At 52.6% G+C, this 13,666-nt stretch overlaps 4 protein-coding genes across 4 annotated transcripts; 1 reads left to right on the forward strand and 3 right to left on the reverse strand.

The window, feature by feature from the left end:
• Positions 1-4,678: 4,678 nt before the first annotated feature.
• On the reverse strand, positions 4,679-6,168 carry CkaCkLH20_00933 (uncharacterized protein; the record flags this gene model as incomplete). The annotated part of the gene is made up of 2 exons (XM_038883653.1): positions 4,679-5,583; positions 5,802-6,168. 2 exons carry the CDS (start codon positions 6,166-6,168, stop codon positions 4,679-4,681), a joined length of 1,272 nt encoding a protein of 423 aa, XP_038751248.1.
• Positions 6,169-6,465: 297 nt separating this feature from the next.
• CkaCkLH20_00934 (3-dehydroquinate synthase) lies at positions 6,466-8,062 on the reverse strand (the record flags this gene model as incomplete). The annotated part of the gene is made up of 3 exons (XM_038883654.1): positions 6,466-7,576; positions 7,628-7,674; positions 7,730-8,062. The coding sequence occupies 3 exons, from the start codon at positions 8,060-8,062 to the stop codon at positions 6,466-6,468; spliced, it is 1,491 nt and encodes a 496-aa protein (XP_038751249.1).
• Positions 8,063-10,108: 2,046 nt separating this feature from the next.
• Positions 10,109-11,198, forward strand: CkaCkLH20_00935 (uncharacterized protein; the record flags this gene model as incomplete). The annotated part of the gene is made up of 3 exons (XM_038883655.1): positions 10,109-10,357; positions 10,533-11,102; positions 11,154-11,198. The coding sequence occupies 3 exons, from the start codon at positions 10,109-10,111 to the stop codon at positions 11,196-11,198; spliced, it is 864 nt and encodes a 287-aa protein (XP_038751250.1).
• A 302-nt stretch (positions 11,199-11,500) lies between these two features.
• Positions 11,501-12,676, reverse strand: CkaCkLH20_00936 (mitochondrial carrier protein; the record flags this gene model as incomplete). The annotated part of the gene is made up of 2 exons (XM_038883656.1): positions 11,501-12,448; positions 12,515-12,676. 2 exons carry the CDS (start codon positions 12,674-12,676, stop codon positions 11,501-11,503), a joined length of 1,110 nt encoding a protein of 369 aa, XP_038751251.1.
• Positions 12,677-13,666: the final 990 nt, after the last annotated feature.

Raw genomic sequence — 13,666 nt, forward strand, 5'->3', positions numbered from 1 at the left:
AATAAGGTCGGGGGCGGATGAGAAGACTTATCAAAGTCTAGAAGGAATTTAAGGTCGTATTCAGACGTACACATTAGATTATAGAAAGGCAGTACGGCTTAGGTCTTGCTACTAACATGAAGTGATACATAGATATCACGTCTGGTGGCTACCACAATCTTTTCATGTAGGGGCCACAAACAGACTACACTAAAGGGCTTAAGTCTCTGGCTTCCAGTGTTGTCCGCGTCGCGGGGGTGTCTAAATAGCCGCAAAAGTCGACAACTCAGGAAACTACTGCTTACTGCAGGGTTTAACAGTAAGATATCATGTAAAAGAATCTAAGAAAAATTGCAAATGTGAATATCGACTTTAATGGTAGGTCTGTAATGTATGTGTAACGCAGCCCCAGATTATGCTCGTGTAGGTTCAAGTTACAACATAAAACCAAATTTCATTACTATGGACGTCGTATGCCCGGCTGCTTAGTAGCAACATCACACATAAGTTTTTATTAGGCACACCGGTATAAGGTGGGCTAGATGTATGTTTTTATGCGTGACGTTGAATTGTTGGTTGGCCCCTATTGGTGGATGCAATTGGTCGATTTCTGATATTTTCCAGTTTTCTACTTCTTCCGAGGACGTCAGTCAAGAGTTGGACGCCTTTACCCCGCACGTCTCATTGAAACGGATGCCGCCCCGTTCTCGTTGCTTTACAAATGCATCCCATTCATCTCCGGCTGGAGATTCTCAAACAACATACTTCTTCCTCCAATTCCTCGTCATTCTCGTCGTCATGATTTGCGACGTGTGCAAGAATGAGCTTGAGGGTATGTGGGACCCAGGTCGCACGGAAAGGCTTGGGCTTGTAGAGGGGACATACTTCCGTGATGATGGTAAGCACAATTATCTTGGTGACCTAAAGTCACATTGCCACGTTGTACTTGATGTAATTCATAATAACAACATATTCATCAACAGATATCAAGAATCACGGAAAGTATCTATATGGCCACCATAAGACTCAGGACTCGTTCTTGGCTTCAATCAGAGAAGGATGCCTTATTTGTCACCAATTTTCGTCCTACCCAAATACAAACGTCTACAACTCCAACATTGATCAACATGGGTATTTTTCGGTCTTTTTTGTATGGCAACTTGGCGAATGGCCCCTGTTTTACAAAGACTTTCGGCAAATGCGGGTTTTCGTTGCAAACATCGTTCTCGATTTTGAATTTATTCTCCACGGAAGTAAGTCTCCCGTTGTGGTACGCAGACAATCTATTAAGGTTGAAGGTAGCGGCTGATGTTCTGTTGTGAGGGTTGGCAGTCCCGACATATGACAAACAGCTCAATTTCGACTTTGGACCTTCCACCAATGACCCAATGACGTGGTCTCGCATTGACAATTGGATGAAAACATGCCTGGAGTCTCATGCGTTGTGTATGCAGACGAATGTGCACACTTCGTATCGACCGACTCGTCTGATCGAGCTGACTGAATCGAAGACATTCCGGTTGGTGAACGGCGCTGAGTGTCTCCCTACCACTCAGTACGTGGCATTGAGCTACTGTTGGGGTTCCAAGCCTGCAGGTAGTCTGTTGCGGCTATTACAGTCTACGATCGACCGTCTTGGTCGAGAGCAGCCTATCGACATTTTGCCGAAGACCTTCAGGGACGCCATGAGCATCGCTCAGCATTTTGGGATCAAATACATATGGATCGATCGTCTATGCATCTTCCAGGATTCAGCCGAGGATTGGTCAAAGGAGGCTTCGACAATGCAAGATGTATACAGATACGCAAAGTTCAGTGTCTCGGCGCTCGGAGCCGAAGATGACGACGGCGGGTGCTTCTTCCAGCGCGATCCAGCGAAGACCGGACCGACAATTGTTCGTTTCAGAGTCCACGAAGACGACGATGAGAGAGCATTCAGGTCTGTGGAGGAAAAGAGCGCAGCCTGGAACCTTTACTTCGACAGAGAGCCATTGCTACAACGCGCTTGGGTCGTCCAAGAACGACTTCTTGCAACACGCACGCTGTATTTTGGATCAAAGCAGGTTCTTTGGGAATGTCGTCAAGCCACTTGTAGTGAGTGTCACCCAGAGGGTGGCTTTGACTTCAGCGACTTCGATGGACCATCAGAACTTGCTCTGGAACGCAGAAAGAGGAGACAAAGTTTAAATTTACGCTCCCCTCCCCTTTGGAAACAACTGCTGGATGCGCCGCCTCGAATACACTCCAGTAGCGCATACGATCAACTGTTCATGGACTGGACCGCCACGGTCGAATACTACGCGGAACGGCAGCTGACTCAGGCAGACGACAAACTTGTTGCTCTCTCTGGGTTGGCCAATATCATGAAGGCCAGGCTTGGGCAGTTGAAACCAGGTACACACCGGTATCTTGCTGGTCTCTGGGAGGAAAAACTCTTGGAAACACTCGTTTGGAGAACAAATGGCCGGGCCAAAAGAACACCCGAATATCGGGCACCGTCGTGGTCTTGGGCGTGTGTAGATGGGCACATCAGTTTCCCTAACAAGCACAAATACCATGCTCTAATTCTCAGCGGGGGTTTGTACCCGGATGACATCGTCTTTTCATACGTTTTGTCTGTTGAAACAGCGTATTTGGGCTCGGACGATACTGGAAAGGTTCGAGGCGGTGAACTCACCCTGAAAGGTCCATACATGTATCTTTCGGCTGATATAGCCAAGCACCCACACCCTTATTATAAGAGCAAGAAAGCGAAGGGTGTGACAGGGGGACATGGGCGGCATCTGCCAATGGCTGGAAACACCTTTTTCGACACTTTGCAGGATGCGAGAGAATCAGCAATTGCAGTATGGATTTGTGCTCGACCTATCAAGGCGATTGGAATTCATATCATGGGGCTACTTTTGGCACCCCTGGGAGATAACACCTACCAAAGATTGGGTATAGCATGCTATCAATTCCTTAAGGGGGACTATGCGAAGAACTACGTTCAAGGGTTTTCAGAGGGGGAGTTTAGAATTAGATAGTTTTCTAGTAAATTCTAATTCGTCGATTGATGTTGAACACTGCGAGTCTTATGAAGCGCAACTGCATTATAGATGCTTCCGCAGGTACATCGAGTTCCCCAAGGACGACCTCATCAAAAGGTTTAACAGCAAGGCGTCACGCTCAGTATCACAATGCATCTTTACAACCACAAACTGAAGCTCTAAGCTTCTAGACCTCCTAGGAATCTTTAGTAGCTCTAATTAGCACCTAAACTAGCTACTTAGTCCCCCACATAGAGGCTTAGTTCAGCTGCCTCTCCTTTTTGCTAGAAGATTACGCTGCATTTTTAACGCTGCATTCTGGATATAGAAATCCTCAATTTCTCCTAGATATAGACGTAGACTTAATAGTACTAAGGGAGATAGCTAGGAAACCTTAGTTTAATAACCCTACTAAACAGCCTATATAAAGACTTAGGGAACACATCCTAGACATGGCAGTTAACCTTAGTGCTACGGAAGCTGTGACTCTACCAGTATCGCACGGTGTGAAGCCAGAATACGGTATCCCGTTGCATAGCCTCGTCCGACTGAGGCCTCAGGCGATGTACGCTTCGAGGAGCTTTACAAAGAAACACCCGAGGTGGGTTATCCTACTCTGCCCACGTGGCTCGATATGGTACAACATTTGCTTGCCCTTAGTGAAGTCCACGGAGTGGCTAGTGTTCTTACTTCCAAACTTGAGATTTCTAACATCGTTTGTTAATGTCAAGAAAACCGGACATGCCCTGGTGGCTATTTGGGTTAAAATGCCTAGTCGATCCCACGAGGCTACCGCATCATCACATGCTAAGAATTAACTGGACTGGGCGTTCGTCAAATGGCTACTCAAGAACGGCGCAGATCCAATTTTCAATCCCATACACACAATAATCATCGAAGCGCCTGGGTCGCATATAATCTATTCTTTAAACGCTACTACTGAAGAGGTTGAAAGAACGTGTGAGGACGTGGTGTGACAGTTTCATATGACAGTTTCAGCCTGCTCGAGTGAAAGATGAAGAAGAGGTCGAAGGAACGTATAAGGATAATGCGGTACCGCAGGGAGGCTTCCGGGTTCCCGCGTGAAAAAAGAACAGACCAAGATTGATGTGGGCGGAATAGCAGGGCGGCATAGCTAGAAATCTCTTCGGCGTTACGAACTCTGTTCTCGACAGATCAGCCTGTTAGTGAGGGAGGTTGAATATTGCGGGATATGGAAACTCAGTTCTGTGGCCTCAGCTTCATCAGCAGCAGGAGGTTAACCAAGCCTGCATGTACGTCAAACAGTCTGGCCCTGGAGCATCTCATTATCATTGACTATGATACCCAAGTAAAAGATGCCGCTTTAATGAGTTTCAAAAGATATCGTGACGTAGATCTCAGTGCTGCGGGCGTGGAGTGATTGAAGGAGGGGTCTAGTAGACGATGAACTCAGGCTTAGAATTTTACCATTCGTATAAGACCTTCTGTAGACCGAGGGCTTTAGATGTGTATAGCGATTTACCGATTCTTTTCCTTACCCTGGCGCCCAATCTGTGTTGTCATAGATGCATAATCTGGTATCTTCAGTCTTGCATCACTGGGCGTTACTAGTTGTGTGAATATCCTTTTCCTGATAGGACCACGTACGTTCTTTCGTTGTTCCTCGAGCCTCAAAGCGCGACAACATATTACATCAAGCCCCCTAACTCCGCCTCAATCTCCATCATACTCTGACCGTCTCCGCAAGAAAACTTCTTAGTCTTCCGGCCAGATCCCGTAAGCGCAACCCTTCCACCGCCAGCCTCCATCGCCCCAATCACCCTCGTGCTAGGCGTCCAACTCCAATCAAAAGTCTCGTCGGCGTTCATCATCCACCGTGGACGATGCTCATTTTCAACGTCAAAACTACCCTCATGCCCAAGTATCTTCGGTAAAAACCGGGCGTTTCTGCGAAGTGGCTCATTCTTGGCCCCGGCAGCGAAGTAATCCAGTCTGAGATCCATGTCGTCGTTGCTCACCTCCAGATCCAGACGACGAAGGGCAGGCATCTTACGCACCCCATGCGCCAGGGCCTCGAGGAGCGGGTCGAACGTCGTGCTGTCGAACGTCCGCCGGAAGGAGTAATTGGGCTTGTATCCGCTCTCTCGCTCCCACGAGTCCGGGACATAGTCAGTCGCGTCCGAGTCCTCCGAATCAAGCTCCGCGGGCGTCTTATCGGGCGTCTCATCGGACGACTCATCGGACGACTCATCGGAAGACTGGCTATCTCTGCCCAGGATCGCGTTCTCTTCATCGCCCGTGATGAGCCATTTTCCGTCCGGGGTGACAGGGGCAATGAAGAGTCTCAGATGCTCCAGGCACGGCCCGAAGGAAGTGTCGGTATGAAAGACGTGAGGCGCTAGGCTCCATTCGCCCCCGAAGAGGGCCTTTCGAAGCTTGGGGAGGCGGAGAAGGCGTCGCACAGCGAGGCTCAAATCATCCCATCCGTCAGGGCCGATGAAGACGTCAGGCTGGAGCCTCTGGTCGTAAGGCGCAGCGTCTTCAAGGGTTATAGAGAGGTCCTCGACGTTATTGAGCGCTGCTTCCTGGAGCGCTGATGCAAGGGCGGATCTAACTTTTCTCCGCTGGGCCGTGTATCGACGGGGCGGCATGCCGAGAGTGATGTCCGCCTGTCGTAAGATAGGTAGAGCGTCGAATACTATTACGAAAACGCTGGGGTGCAGGTTGGGTTCAAATCCTCCAGGTGAATTTCCGAAACGCAGCGGACCTCTGGCAATTTCCCCGAAGATGGCAGCAAGCTTTCGTCGAGACTGAGATACTTGAGGGCATTTCGGATCGTCGAGATGGGCGGGCCACTGTGGTGCCAATCACACCAAGGGTCCTCGATATACGGTATGGAGACCGGCTTGAAATCGCAGACCAGCTTGATGCCGCCACTGACTTCCCAGGTGCTGAGTCTGGAGAACAGGGCCAGCAATGCGTTGGTGATGGCGGCACTGTTTGCGGCGGCCTCTTTTGTGCTCTGGAATTTCTTAATGCGCTTGTCGGTTATGGGGGGTAGAAGAATGTTAAATTCGAGCTCCTTGATGGTTGCGCGGCGTCCCGGATCAGAGAATGCATCGTCGAATTTCTTGAGTGAGACGCTGTCACTATTGAGAACGATTTTTCCTGCGGCCATAATGTTGTGGTTCTCGTGTATACATATGTGAGATGAATATGAGAACTCATATGAGAGGGACAGGGAGAAAAGTTTAAAAAATCTGGTGGATAAATCTGACGACTGACGTCGGAATACCTATCCACCTGATGGGGACGACTCCACCACGCTATTCGCCAAGACCTGGTGTATTCAACCTCACTCCGGCATGAGACTTCGGTCGGCATGTAATATTTTTACTAATTTCATCGAGCTCCTTGCTCGATATTTTCAACCCAATATGGACGCATACTAATCCGCTCAACAAAAGAAAACTTTTCATGCAGAGCCTTTGACCGCAACCTCCTCAACACGAACGTCACCGTTCAACTTCTCCGACGCCTCAGAGCCAGCAGCAGCGTACATAGCGCTCTTCGGTCCCAGGGTCTTGCCGTTCGACAATCCGTACTCTTGCCCGGAAGACGAAGAAGCCGCAGTAGACGATTCACCATCCGATACGGTATCGTCGTTGAGGACGGTCTTCTCGATACCGTTCATGGGTACCCGGGCCTGGTCCTCCACATCCTCGCAGCAGCCGTTGAGCGTGTAGCCCGTGTCGCTGGCGTCGACGAAAGCCTCGAGGCCGGCTCCCTCGCGGGGGTACTCCTTCATCAGATCCTTGTGCACCTTCAGAGCGGCGCACATGTCCTCGTAGGAGACATCGTTGAGGAACTCGCACTGGCCCAGAGGCGACGGGATAGCGGCCCGCAGCTTACCGTCACGAGTCTTGAGAATGGCGGCAGTACCCTTGTCCAGGATTGCCTCATCGAATTGAGGGTGGTCCATGGACAGGCCGGCGCGGGAGAAGAGGTTGAGAAGGCGGCGGTGCTCTGCGGAAGAGAGCTTGCCGAGAACGTGTGCGAGGGTCGCGGAGTAAGCCATGTCGATGGAGATGGCGTGTCCGTGACGGAGAGGGACGTCGGGTGTGAGCTCGTGGAGGGGGGACCATGTGTGTCCGTAGGCGATGACACGGTCGAGCATGATCTCGTGCAAGTTTGGTGTCTCGAGCTTCAACATCTCGTGAATACCGTTACGGTTGATCTTGTCCGCGGCCTCGCGGACCTCCTTGCTGGATCCATCGCAGCGGCCGAAGCCCGTGCCGATCAACTCCTCGCAGAAGCGGTCGAGCAGGTCGAACGTCTCGAGGTGTGCGCAGGTGGAGATCTTGATCAGCTCAGCGAAGCCATTGCGGATCTGGGCAGTGGGCAATGTGCGCAGGAAAGAGAAATCGAGGAATGTGTGGGAAGGGGCGTGGTACGCGCCGAGGCGGTTCTTGTAGTTGCCGTAGTTGACAGCGACCTTGATGGAGACGGAGGCGTCGATGAGGCCGATCACGGTGGTGGGAATGCGGATGTAGGGAGTGTTGCGGCGGTAGGAGGCGCATGCGAAGCTTGGTATCATTAGCAGGTGTTTACGCTTGGTTGGAAGAGGGATAGCTTACCCGGCGACGTCAGTGACGAGACCACCTCCAACAACGAGGACGGGTTCCTAAGAGATTTCGTTAGCAGGTTGACAGCTTCCAGGATTCCGGATGGGAGCATACCTTGCGGAAAACTCCAAACTCGGTCATGGAATCGACGATGCTCAGCAGCGTCTCCATAGACTTGGCCTTCTCTCCAATCATGGTCTTGTGGATCTTGAGCTCGATGTTGTAGTGGTCAAAGTACTCCTGCATCTCCTTACCATACAGGTTGAAGATGTTAAGGTCCATGACGGCCAGGCAGCGCTTCCAGCGGGAGTAGCAGTCCGCCAGTTGGCGGTTCTCCTTGTGGAAGACGCCGTCGAGGAACTCGAAGTCATACTCGATCTTCTCGTAGCCGCAGACGGAGAAGCCCTGCTTGGTAGGCTCTACCGTTGCCTTCATATCGGAGGCCATCTTGTCTGATTGGTACAGCTTGGTGCGGAAGTAGTTCACAACGAGTATATGGATTGGTAGCAGGCGGATGACAGAAAAGTAGCGTTCAAGAGCGTCGAGCTTGATTAATGCTTGAGGACGTGAGTGAAGATGAAGGAAATGTTGAGCCATGTGCTTCCAATGTCTGCCTTTTGAACGAAACCTTCTTCTCCTCACGAGATCAAAAACAATACCGCAGCCGGCCAAGCATGCTTCCTTCGTTGGCTGTCCTACTCCAAGGCATACGCAGGACATCGTAAGTTGTCGACATCATCACTTGCGCCTCCAACGCTCGCCCAGGGCCCACTCGAGCTTGACCGACTTGTCAAGAAGGTCGAGTCGCATGAATCCCATCAGAGACGAAAACGATCGACCAGAGAAAAACCAGGGCAAGCGAGTGACAAAAGAGTGATATGGAGTCTACCAGCGTGGCATAACATCTAGGCGAGAATCTGGTAGGTTGTTTGTATCCCTTCTTTTCGCCAGCCGCTTGTCAGGGGTAGCAAAGCTCTGTCGTAGGGCGTCAGCTAGAGCTACAAGATTCGGATTCCGTTCCTTTCGCGTCGCTGCCGCCACCAACGCAGCAGTGGTTTTTGGCCTGAGAAACGGTGACTAGTACATTCGACTTGGCCTGCCCATCAACTTCCTGACTCTTTTGGGTCTTGTGTACATCCTCCAGGCACGGCGTTGTGATGGTCTCCTTCGCGACTCTTGCCGCCTGGGCAATACGGTGTTACAACCAGAGTCATAATGGTCATGATGTTGCAATGACCCCATGCCTCTCGGCCGGATACGTCAACAAGCGAGACCGACCGGCGCCGTTCTAACACTAGCTCCGCATGCCACAGGGCGGCACGGCGGAAACCCTTCTGCCTTTTCGGTGTGATAGGCCAATTCGGATGGCGTGCTAGCAATCGGAGTGATTTCCGTCCAGTCCGTAGGCAATCTTTGGGGGAAATCAAGAAATGCAGAAATCCCATGTTTCAAAGCGTGAAAAGTCGATGATGGAATGGAAGCGGCAGGCCACAGCAGGTGCCATTGACCGTCCCGGGCCAAGACAAAACCGAGGGGCCCAGAACAACCGGACAGTAGACAAGCCTAGCACTGATCGACGCGAATCGTGGGATCTTAACATCGCACGTGGGGTTAGGCCTACCGGCGAGAGACACGACCAGGGGGAGGTGATGATCCGGTGAGCCGCATCTGGATCTTGGAGGTCTCTCGTTGGCCCGGGGAGAAAGAAGGCCTTGAGATCCATCAATCGAAGAACGCATCTAGGCTCTTACCGGTATGCGTTGCACCCATCGGATGTTTGCAAGGTCATCATCTCGATCAGAGGCGTTTGCGTTTCCGCCCCATGTCGACGGAGCATGTACCTTAACCCCAAAGCACGATAGGGGACTGAGTTATTTTCGAATGCTTATTGCTTCTGTTGATTTTCCCCTCTGCTACACCCCGCAGTCGGGCGAGAAGACGCGCATTTCAGCTACGCCAAAGGTAGATGTTGGTGCAACTCAATTACATCGACGACGCGGTTCGATGAGGTGTTGTGCGTGTCATGGATTGAATCGAGCCCCACCAGCCGCCATCGCGAAAGCACCTGATATGGACGGGGTCTTCTTACCCCGCCATGATCAGAGCTGCGAATGCTGCGGTACCTTGTCTTCCCCGACATTGTCGTGTGCGTGGGATGTACCTTTGACTGGGATTGGGTGCTGTCCTCGTTCCCCCGGGAATTATGCCTTACATTGTACGATCGACGAGCTCCACAGCCAGCTTGTGAAAGATGTTGGGGTAAAGGTCGCCGATAGCTGCGCTTCCGGAAAGCTGGTGCGCGCGACGGTCGGGGACTTGTGCAATGGTTGTTTCGTCGGAAATCGTGATAACAATCGTCGCTCTCGCTGTTGTGGCTTGAAAATCTTAGATTTCCGTTTCTCTCTTACTTTCCCTTGCTCTTCTCCCCTCCGTGTCTCTCGCCAATTTTTGCGTGATTCGACTCCCAAAACGATACCCCAAACGACACCCAAGATGCCTCACTTTGACGAAAGCAAGGCCTACGCCGTGCAAGAAGACGTCTTCTTCGATGACGGCCGCGAAATCGAGCTGCTGCACTTCGTTTACTCCCAGCCCGACATCGACGAGATCCGCGGCAAGCCTGAGCGAGTCCTGGCCGCCATCGATGATTTTGGCCGGAGCAAGAAGTACCTCATGAACGTCGGCGAGGACAAGGGCAAGATCGTCACGGATTTGATCGCCGAGGTCAAGCCCAAGATTATGGTAAAATTCCACCCCTTTGCGACGACGTCGTATTTTTGAGTTGCGGGAGGTAGATCGTCTGATCTGGGTAACCGATCAATCTCTTGTGTGACGGTGTGACAGCGAGATGTGGTGGTTGCAGTTTTTTGATACAGACTTTCTTCGGTTCATCTAATCAATTGACACAAACCACCAGGTCGAATTAGGCGGGTACGTCGGCTACTCCTGCATCCTCTTCGGCGCCGCCCTGCGCAAGGCAGGCGGCCAGCGGTACTACTCCCTCGAGCGCAACCCCGAGTTCGCCGCCGTAATCGGCTCGCTGGTCGAGCTGGCGGGCCTCTCGGACATAGTCAAGGTCATCGTCGGGCCCAGCGACGCCTCCATCAAGCGTCTGCACGAAGCCGGCGAGCTCACCAAGATCGACCTCATGTTCCTGGACCACTACAAGCCCGCGTACACGACGGACCTCAAGCTGTGCGAGCAGCTCGGGGTCGTCGGACCCGGGTCGGTGCTGGCGGCCGACAACGTCATCAAGCCCGGCAACCCGCCGTATTTGGAGTACGTGCGGAGTTCCGTCGAGGACAAGCGCGCTGCTGCGCGGGACGTGGCCAAGAAGCGCGAGGAGAGCGGCTTCTTTGACGATCGCACCGCGAAGCAGTACTTGAAGCGCGAGGGTGAGGAGAGGTTGGATTTGACGAGGGTGGGAAACCCGAATCTCAAATACGAGAGCAAGCTGGTCAACAGCTTTGAGCCGACCGGTGTACCAGTGAATTCCCCGCTCTGACCTTTTTAACACATCGATTCTAACGGTCTACAGGACGGTGTTGAGATAACGAGATGCCTTGGCGAGGAAAAGGAATGAGCGATGAGTTGATGACAGACATTTGAAAAGAATTGACCGGACGCGCGCGCCAGGTCATGTACCCCGAATGTGCGGCGACGCCAAAGCGCAGCATGTGATAGAACAATACCAATTTGTTTATTGGACAATGTCATCTGCAGTTAGCCTCCATTCTAGCGCGCCGTCAGGTCCCTTGGTTATGGACGTTTGCTCTAAACCGCGAATCTCATAAAACCCATCAATGCTTCTGACCCAGAGTGTTTCCAATAACGCCGAACTCGCAATCAGTCCACCTCCTTTCTCGCGCGCTCTCACTAAAGGTTCTAAATTCCCAACCATGTCTTGGCGCGCTCATACGTGTAAAAGCTCACAGCCACCATGGGCACTGTCTTGACGTAGCCGATCGTCAAGCCCACATAAAAACCCTTTAGGCCCCTCTCACGCAAAATCATGGCAGCCGTCTCGCTGATGCGAAGTCGGTGGCCATCGCCAACAGCACCGCCGACCTGCATGCGTCTGCGGATCACCTCCAATGGGTACGACGCTGTCTGCGAGATGAGACCAGCTACACCGCCCGCGAAGAGCTCGGCCCAAGAGCGGAGCGGCGCCGGCTTGCCCGCCGGCGAGTCCTTCGGCTTCGCCTGGGTTGTCCACTTGGCGATACTCGGGTGGCGTAGAAGGTCGCCCGCGGTGTCATGGGTCAGAAAAGACATGCCGGCATAAGGAAGCATACCCAGCATAGTCGGTGTAAAGCCTCTGTAGAAGTTGACTATCCCCGACCGAGGCGCGATGGCCGCGATAACGGGGGCGGCCGCGGTCTCAGTCGCTGATGAGCTGGCAGTCTTCGCGGCGGTCCGTACAAAGCTTTCGTTGTAGATTCGTCGGCAAATGGCGGTTAATGATGACCCCCCGTGTTTCGTCTCGAAGGCTAGTCGCACACGGACGACCTCCAGAGGATATGTGAAAAATACTGAGGTGACGCCGGCGATGGACCCGCTGACCAGGCGGCGCCAGGGGGTTTCTTGGTCTTTATTGCGGATAACGACGGATCGTATTTGCTCGTAGGCGAGAAATTTGATGCCGGCATAGGGAAAGATTCGAAGAAGTGTCGCCGAGTGTCCTCTAAACAGCCCTAGTACGCCTTCATGGGATTTAATGTCTTTCATGGCCGTCGCGACACCGAACCATGAGCCTGTGTATTTTGCGAACTGAGGATTACTCGACTGGAATAGGATCTTGACTCGATCGAGGGGAGCGACCAGCGTCTTTGCCTGTGATGCCGGTCAAGTCAGATATCATCATCTTGGACATCTTGGACTTCTGGTATTCCAACTTACAGCACAGCCCGCCAAGCCCCCCGCGACACCGGAACGCCAGACATAGTCCAACGTCCGGGTCTGTTTCCTCAGCTTCACCGTGTCGTCATCGTCGGTCGGGCACACGGGAGGTGTCCTCGTCCCTGTCTTGGGTCGCTGCGTCTTGGTTGCTACCTCCGACATGGAGGCATGTTCCATCAGCGCTGACGGCATTCCCTGGTCAGCGCGACCCGCGACGCTCTATCGCTCGCTCGTGGTCGTGTTTGGTGTGGTAATGTCACTCGGAGGACATTCCGCGGGGTCCGTCGGTTAGGTGAGGTGCCGTCGAGGGCTGAAGCAGTCTAGGAAAAAGGAAAAATCAAGTGTAGCAGGCGAAAAGGGAAAGGATCGTGGGGCCGTGGTTATCGTGGAGAAGTTGCAATGGGAAATGGAAAAGGGATCTGGAGGCGGAATGCGACGGGGCGGACGTCATAAGGGCGCGGGAGATTTTTAAAAGGCTCCCTCTCATTGCTGAGTCGCCCTTTGGGGTGCACGAGCGGGCGGCGGTACGGGGGGCACTTTTTGGTGGGAGATTCAGTCTAGTACAGGGGTCTGGGCCACGAGCCGAAGATTGCCGAGCGTCGACGCGGGCGTAAGGTACTTCTTACACCTTCGGATACAGACGGTGGCAGTTGTCCAAGAGGCCGACTTCGCGGTTACTTCGTGGCACGAGACCCGGAGATTGATTCTGGATATTTATCTCCTTCTATTAACGCCTTGCTTAAATCCGGTATGTTCTTTAGGACCCCAGGGTCAGTTGGAGGTCACGATATCTTCATGACGGGAGACTCGAAAATGTGGACGTACAAACTAAGGTAGGGGCCAGTCATTAATCTTCAAGAATTTTCCCACCAGGAATAAGATTATTCCCCAAGGAAAACAAGCCCCAGACCGCCTATCTCGCCGTCCCAGGAGAAACAGCGCCAACGCAGGACCTCGGCACCATCGAACCGCACTATTCTTTCCCACGGCCACCCCAGTCAAGCCCCGAGTCCGGCCAAGCGAGCACTTAGACTGCGCCGGGCCTCGAATCGCGCCTTCGGGGAACACGCCCCGGTCATAGCCACGAGCAAATCAAGGCACCATCGGGTCTGGCAGACAAAGCCAGAACCGCGCTTTTCTTCTGGAAATTAA

This window comes from Colletotrichum karsti (assembly GCF_011947395.1).
Source record: "Colletotrichum karsti strain CkLH20 chromosome Unknown Scaffold2, whole genome shotgun sequence".
Classification (NCBI taxonomy): Eukaryota; Fungi; Ascomycota; class Sordariomycetes; order Glomerellales; family Glomerellaceae; genus Colletotrichum; species Colletotrichum karsti.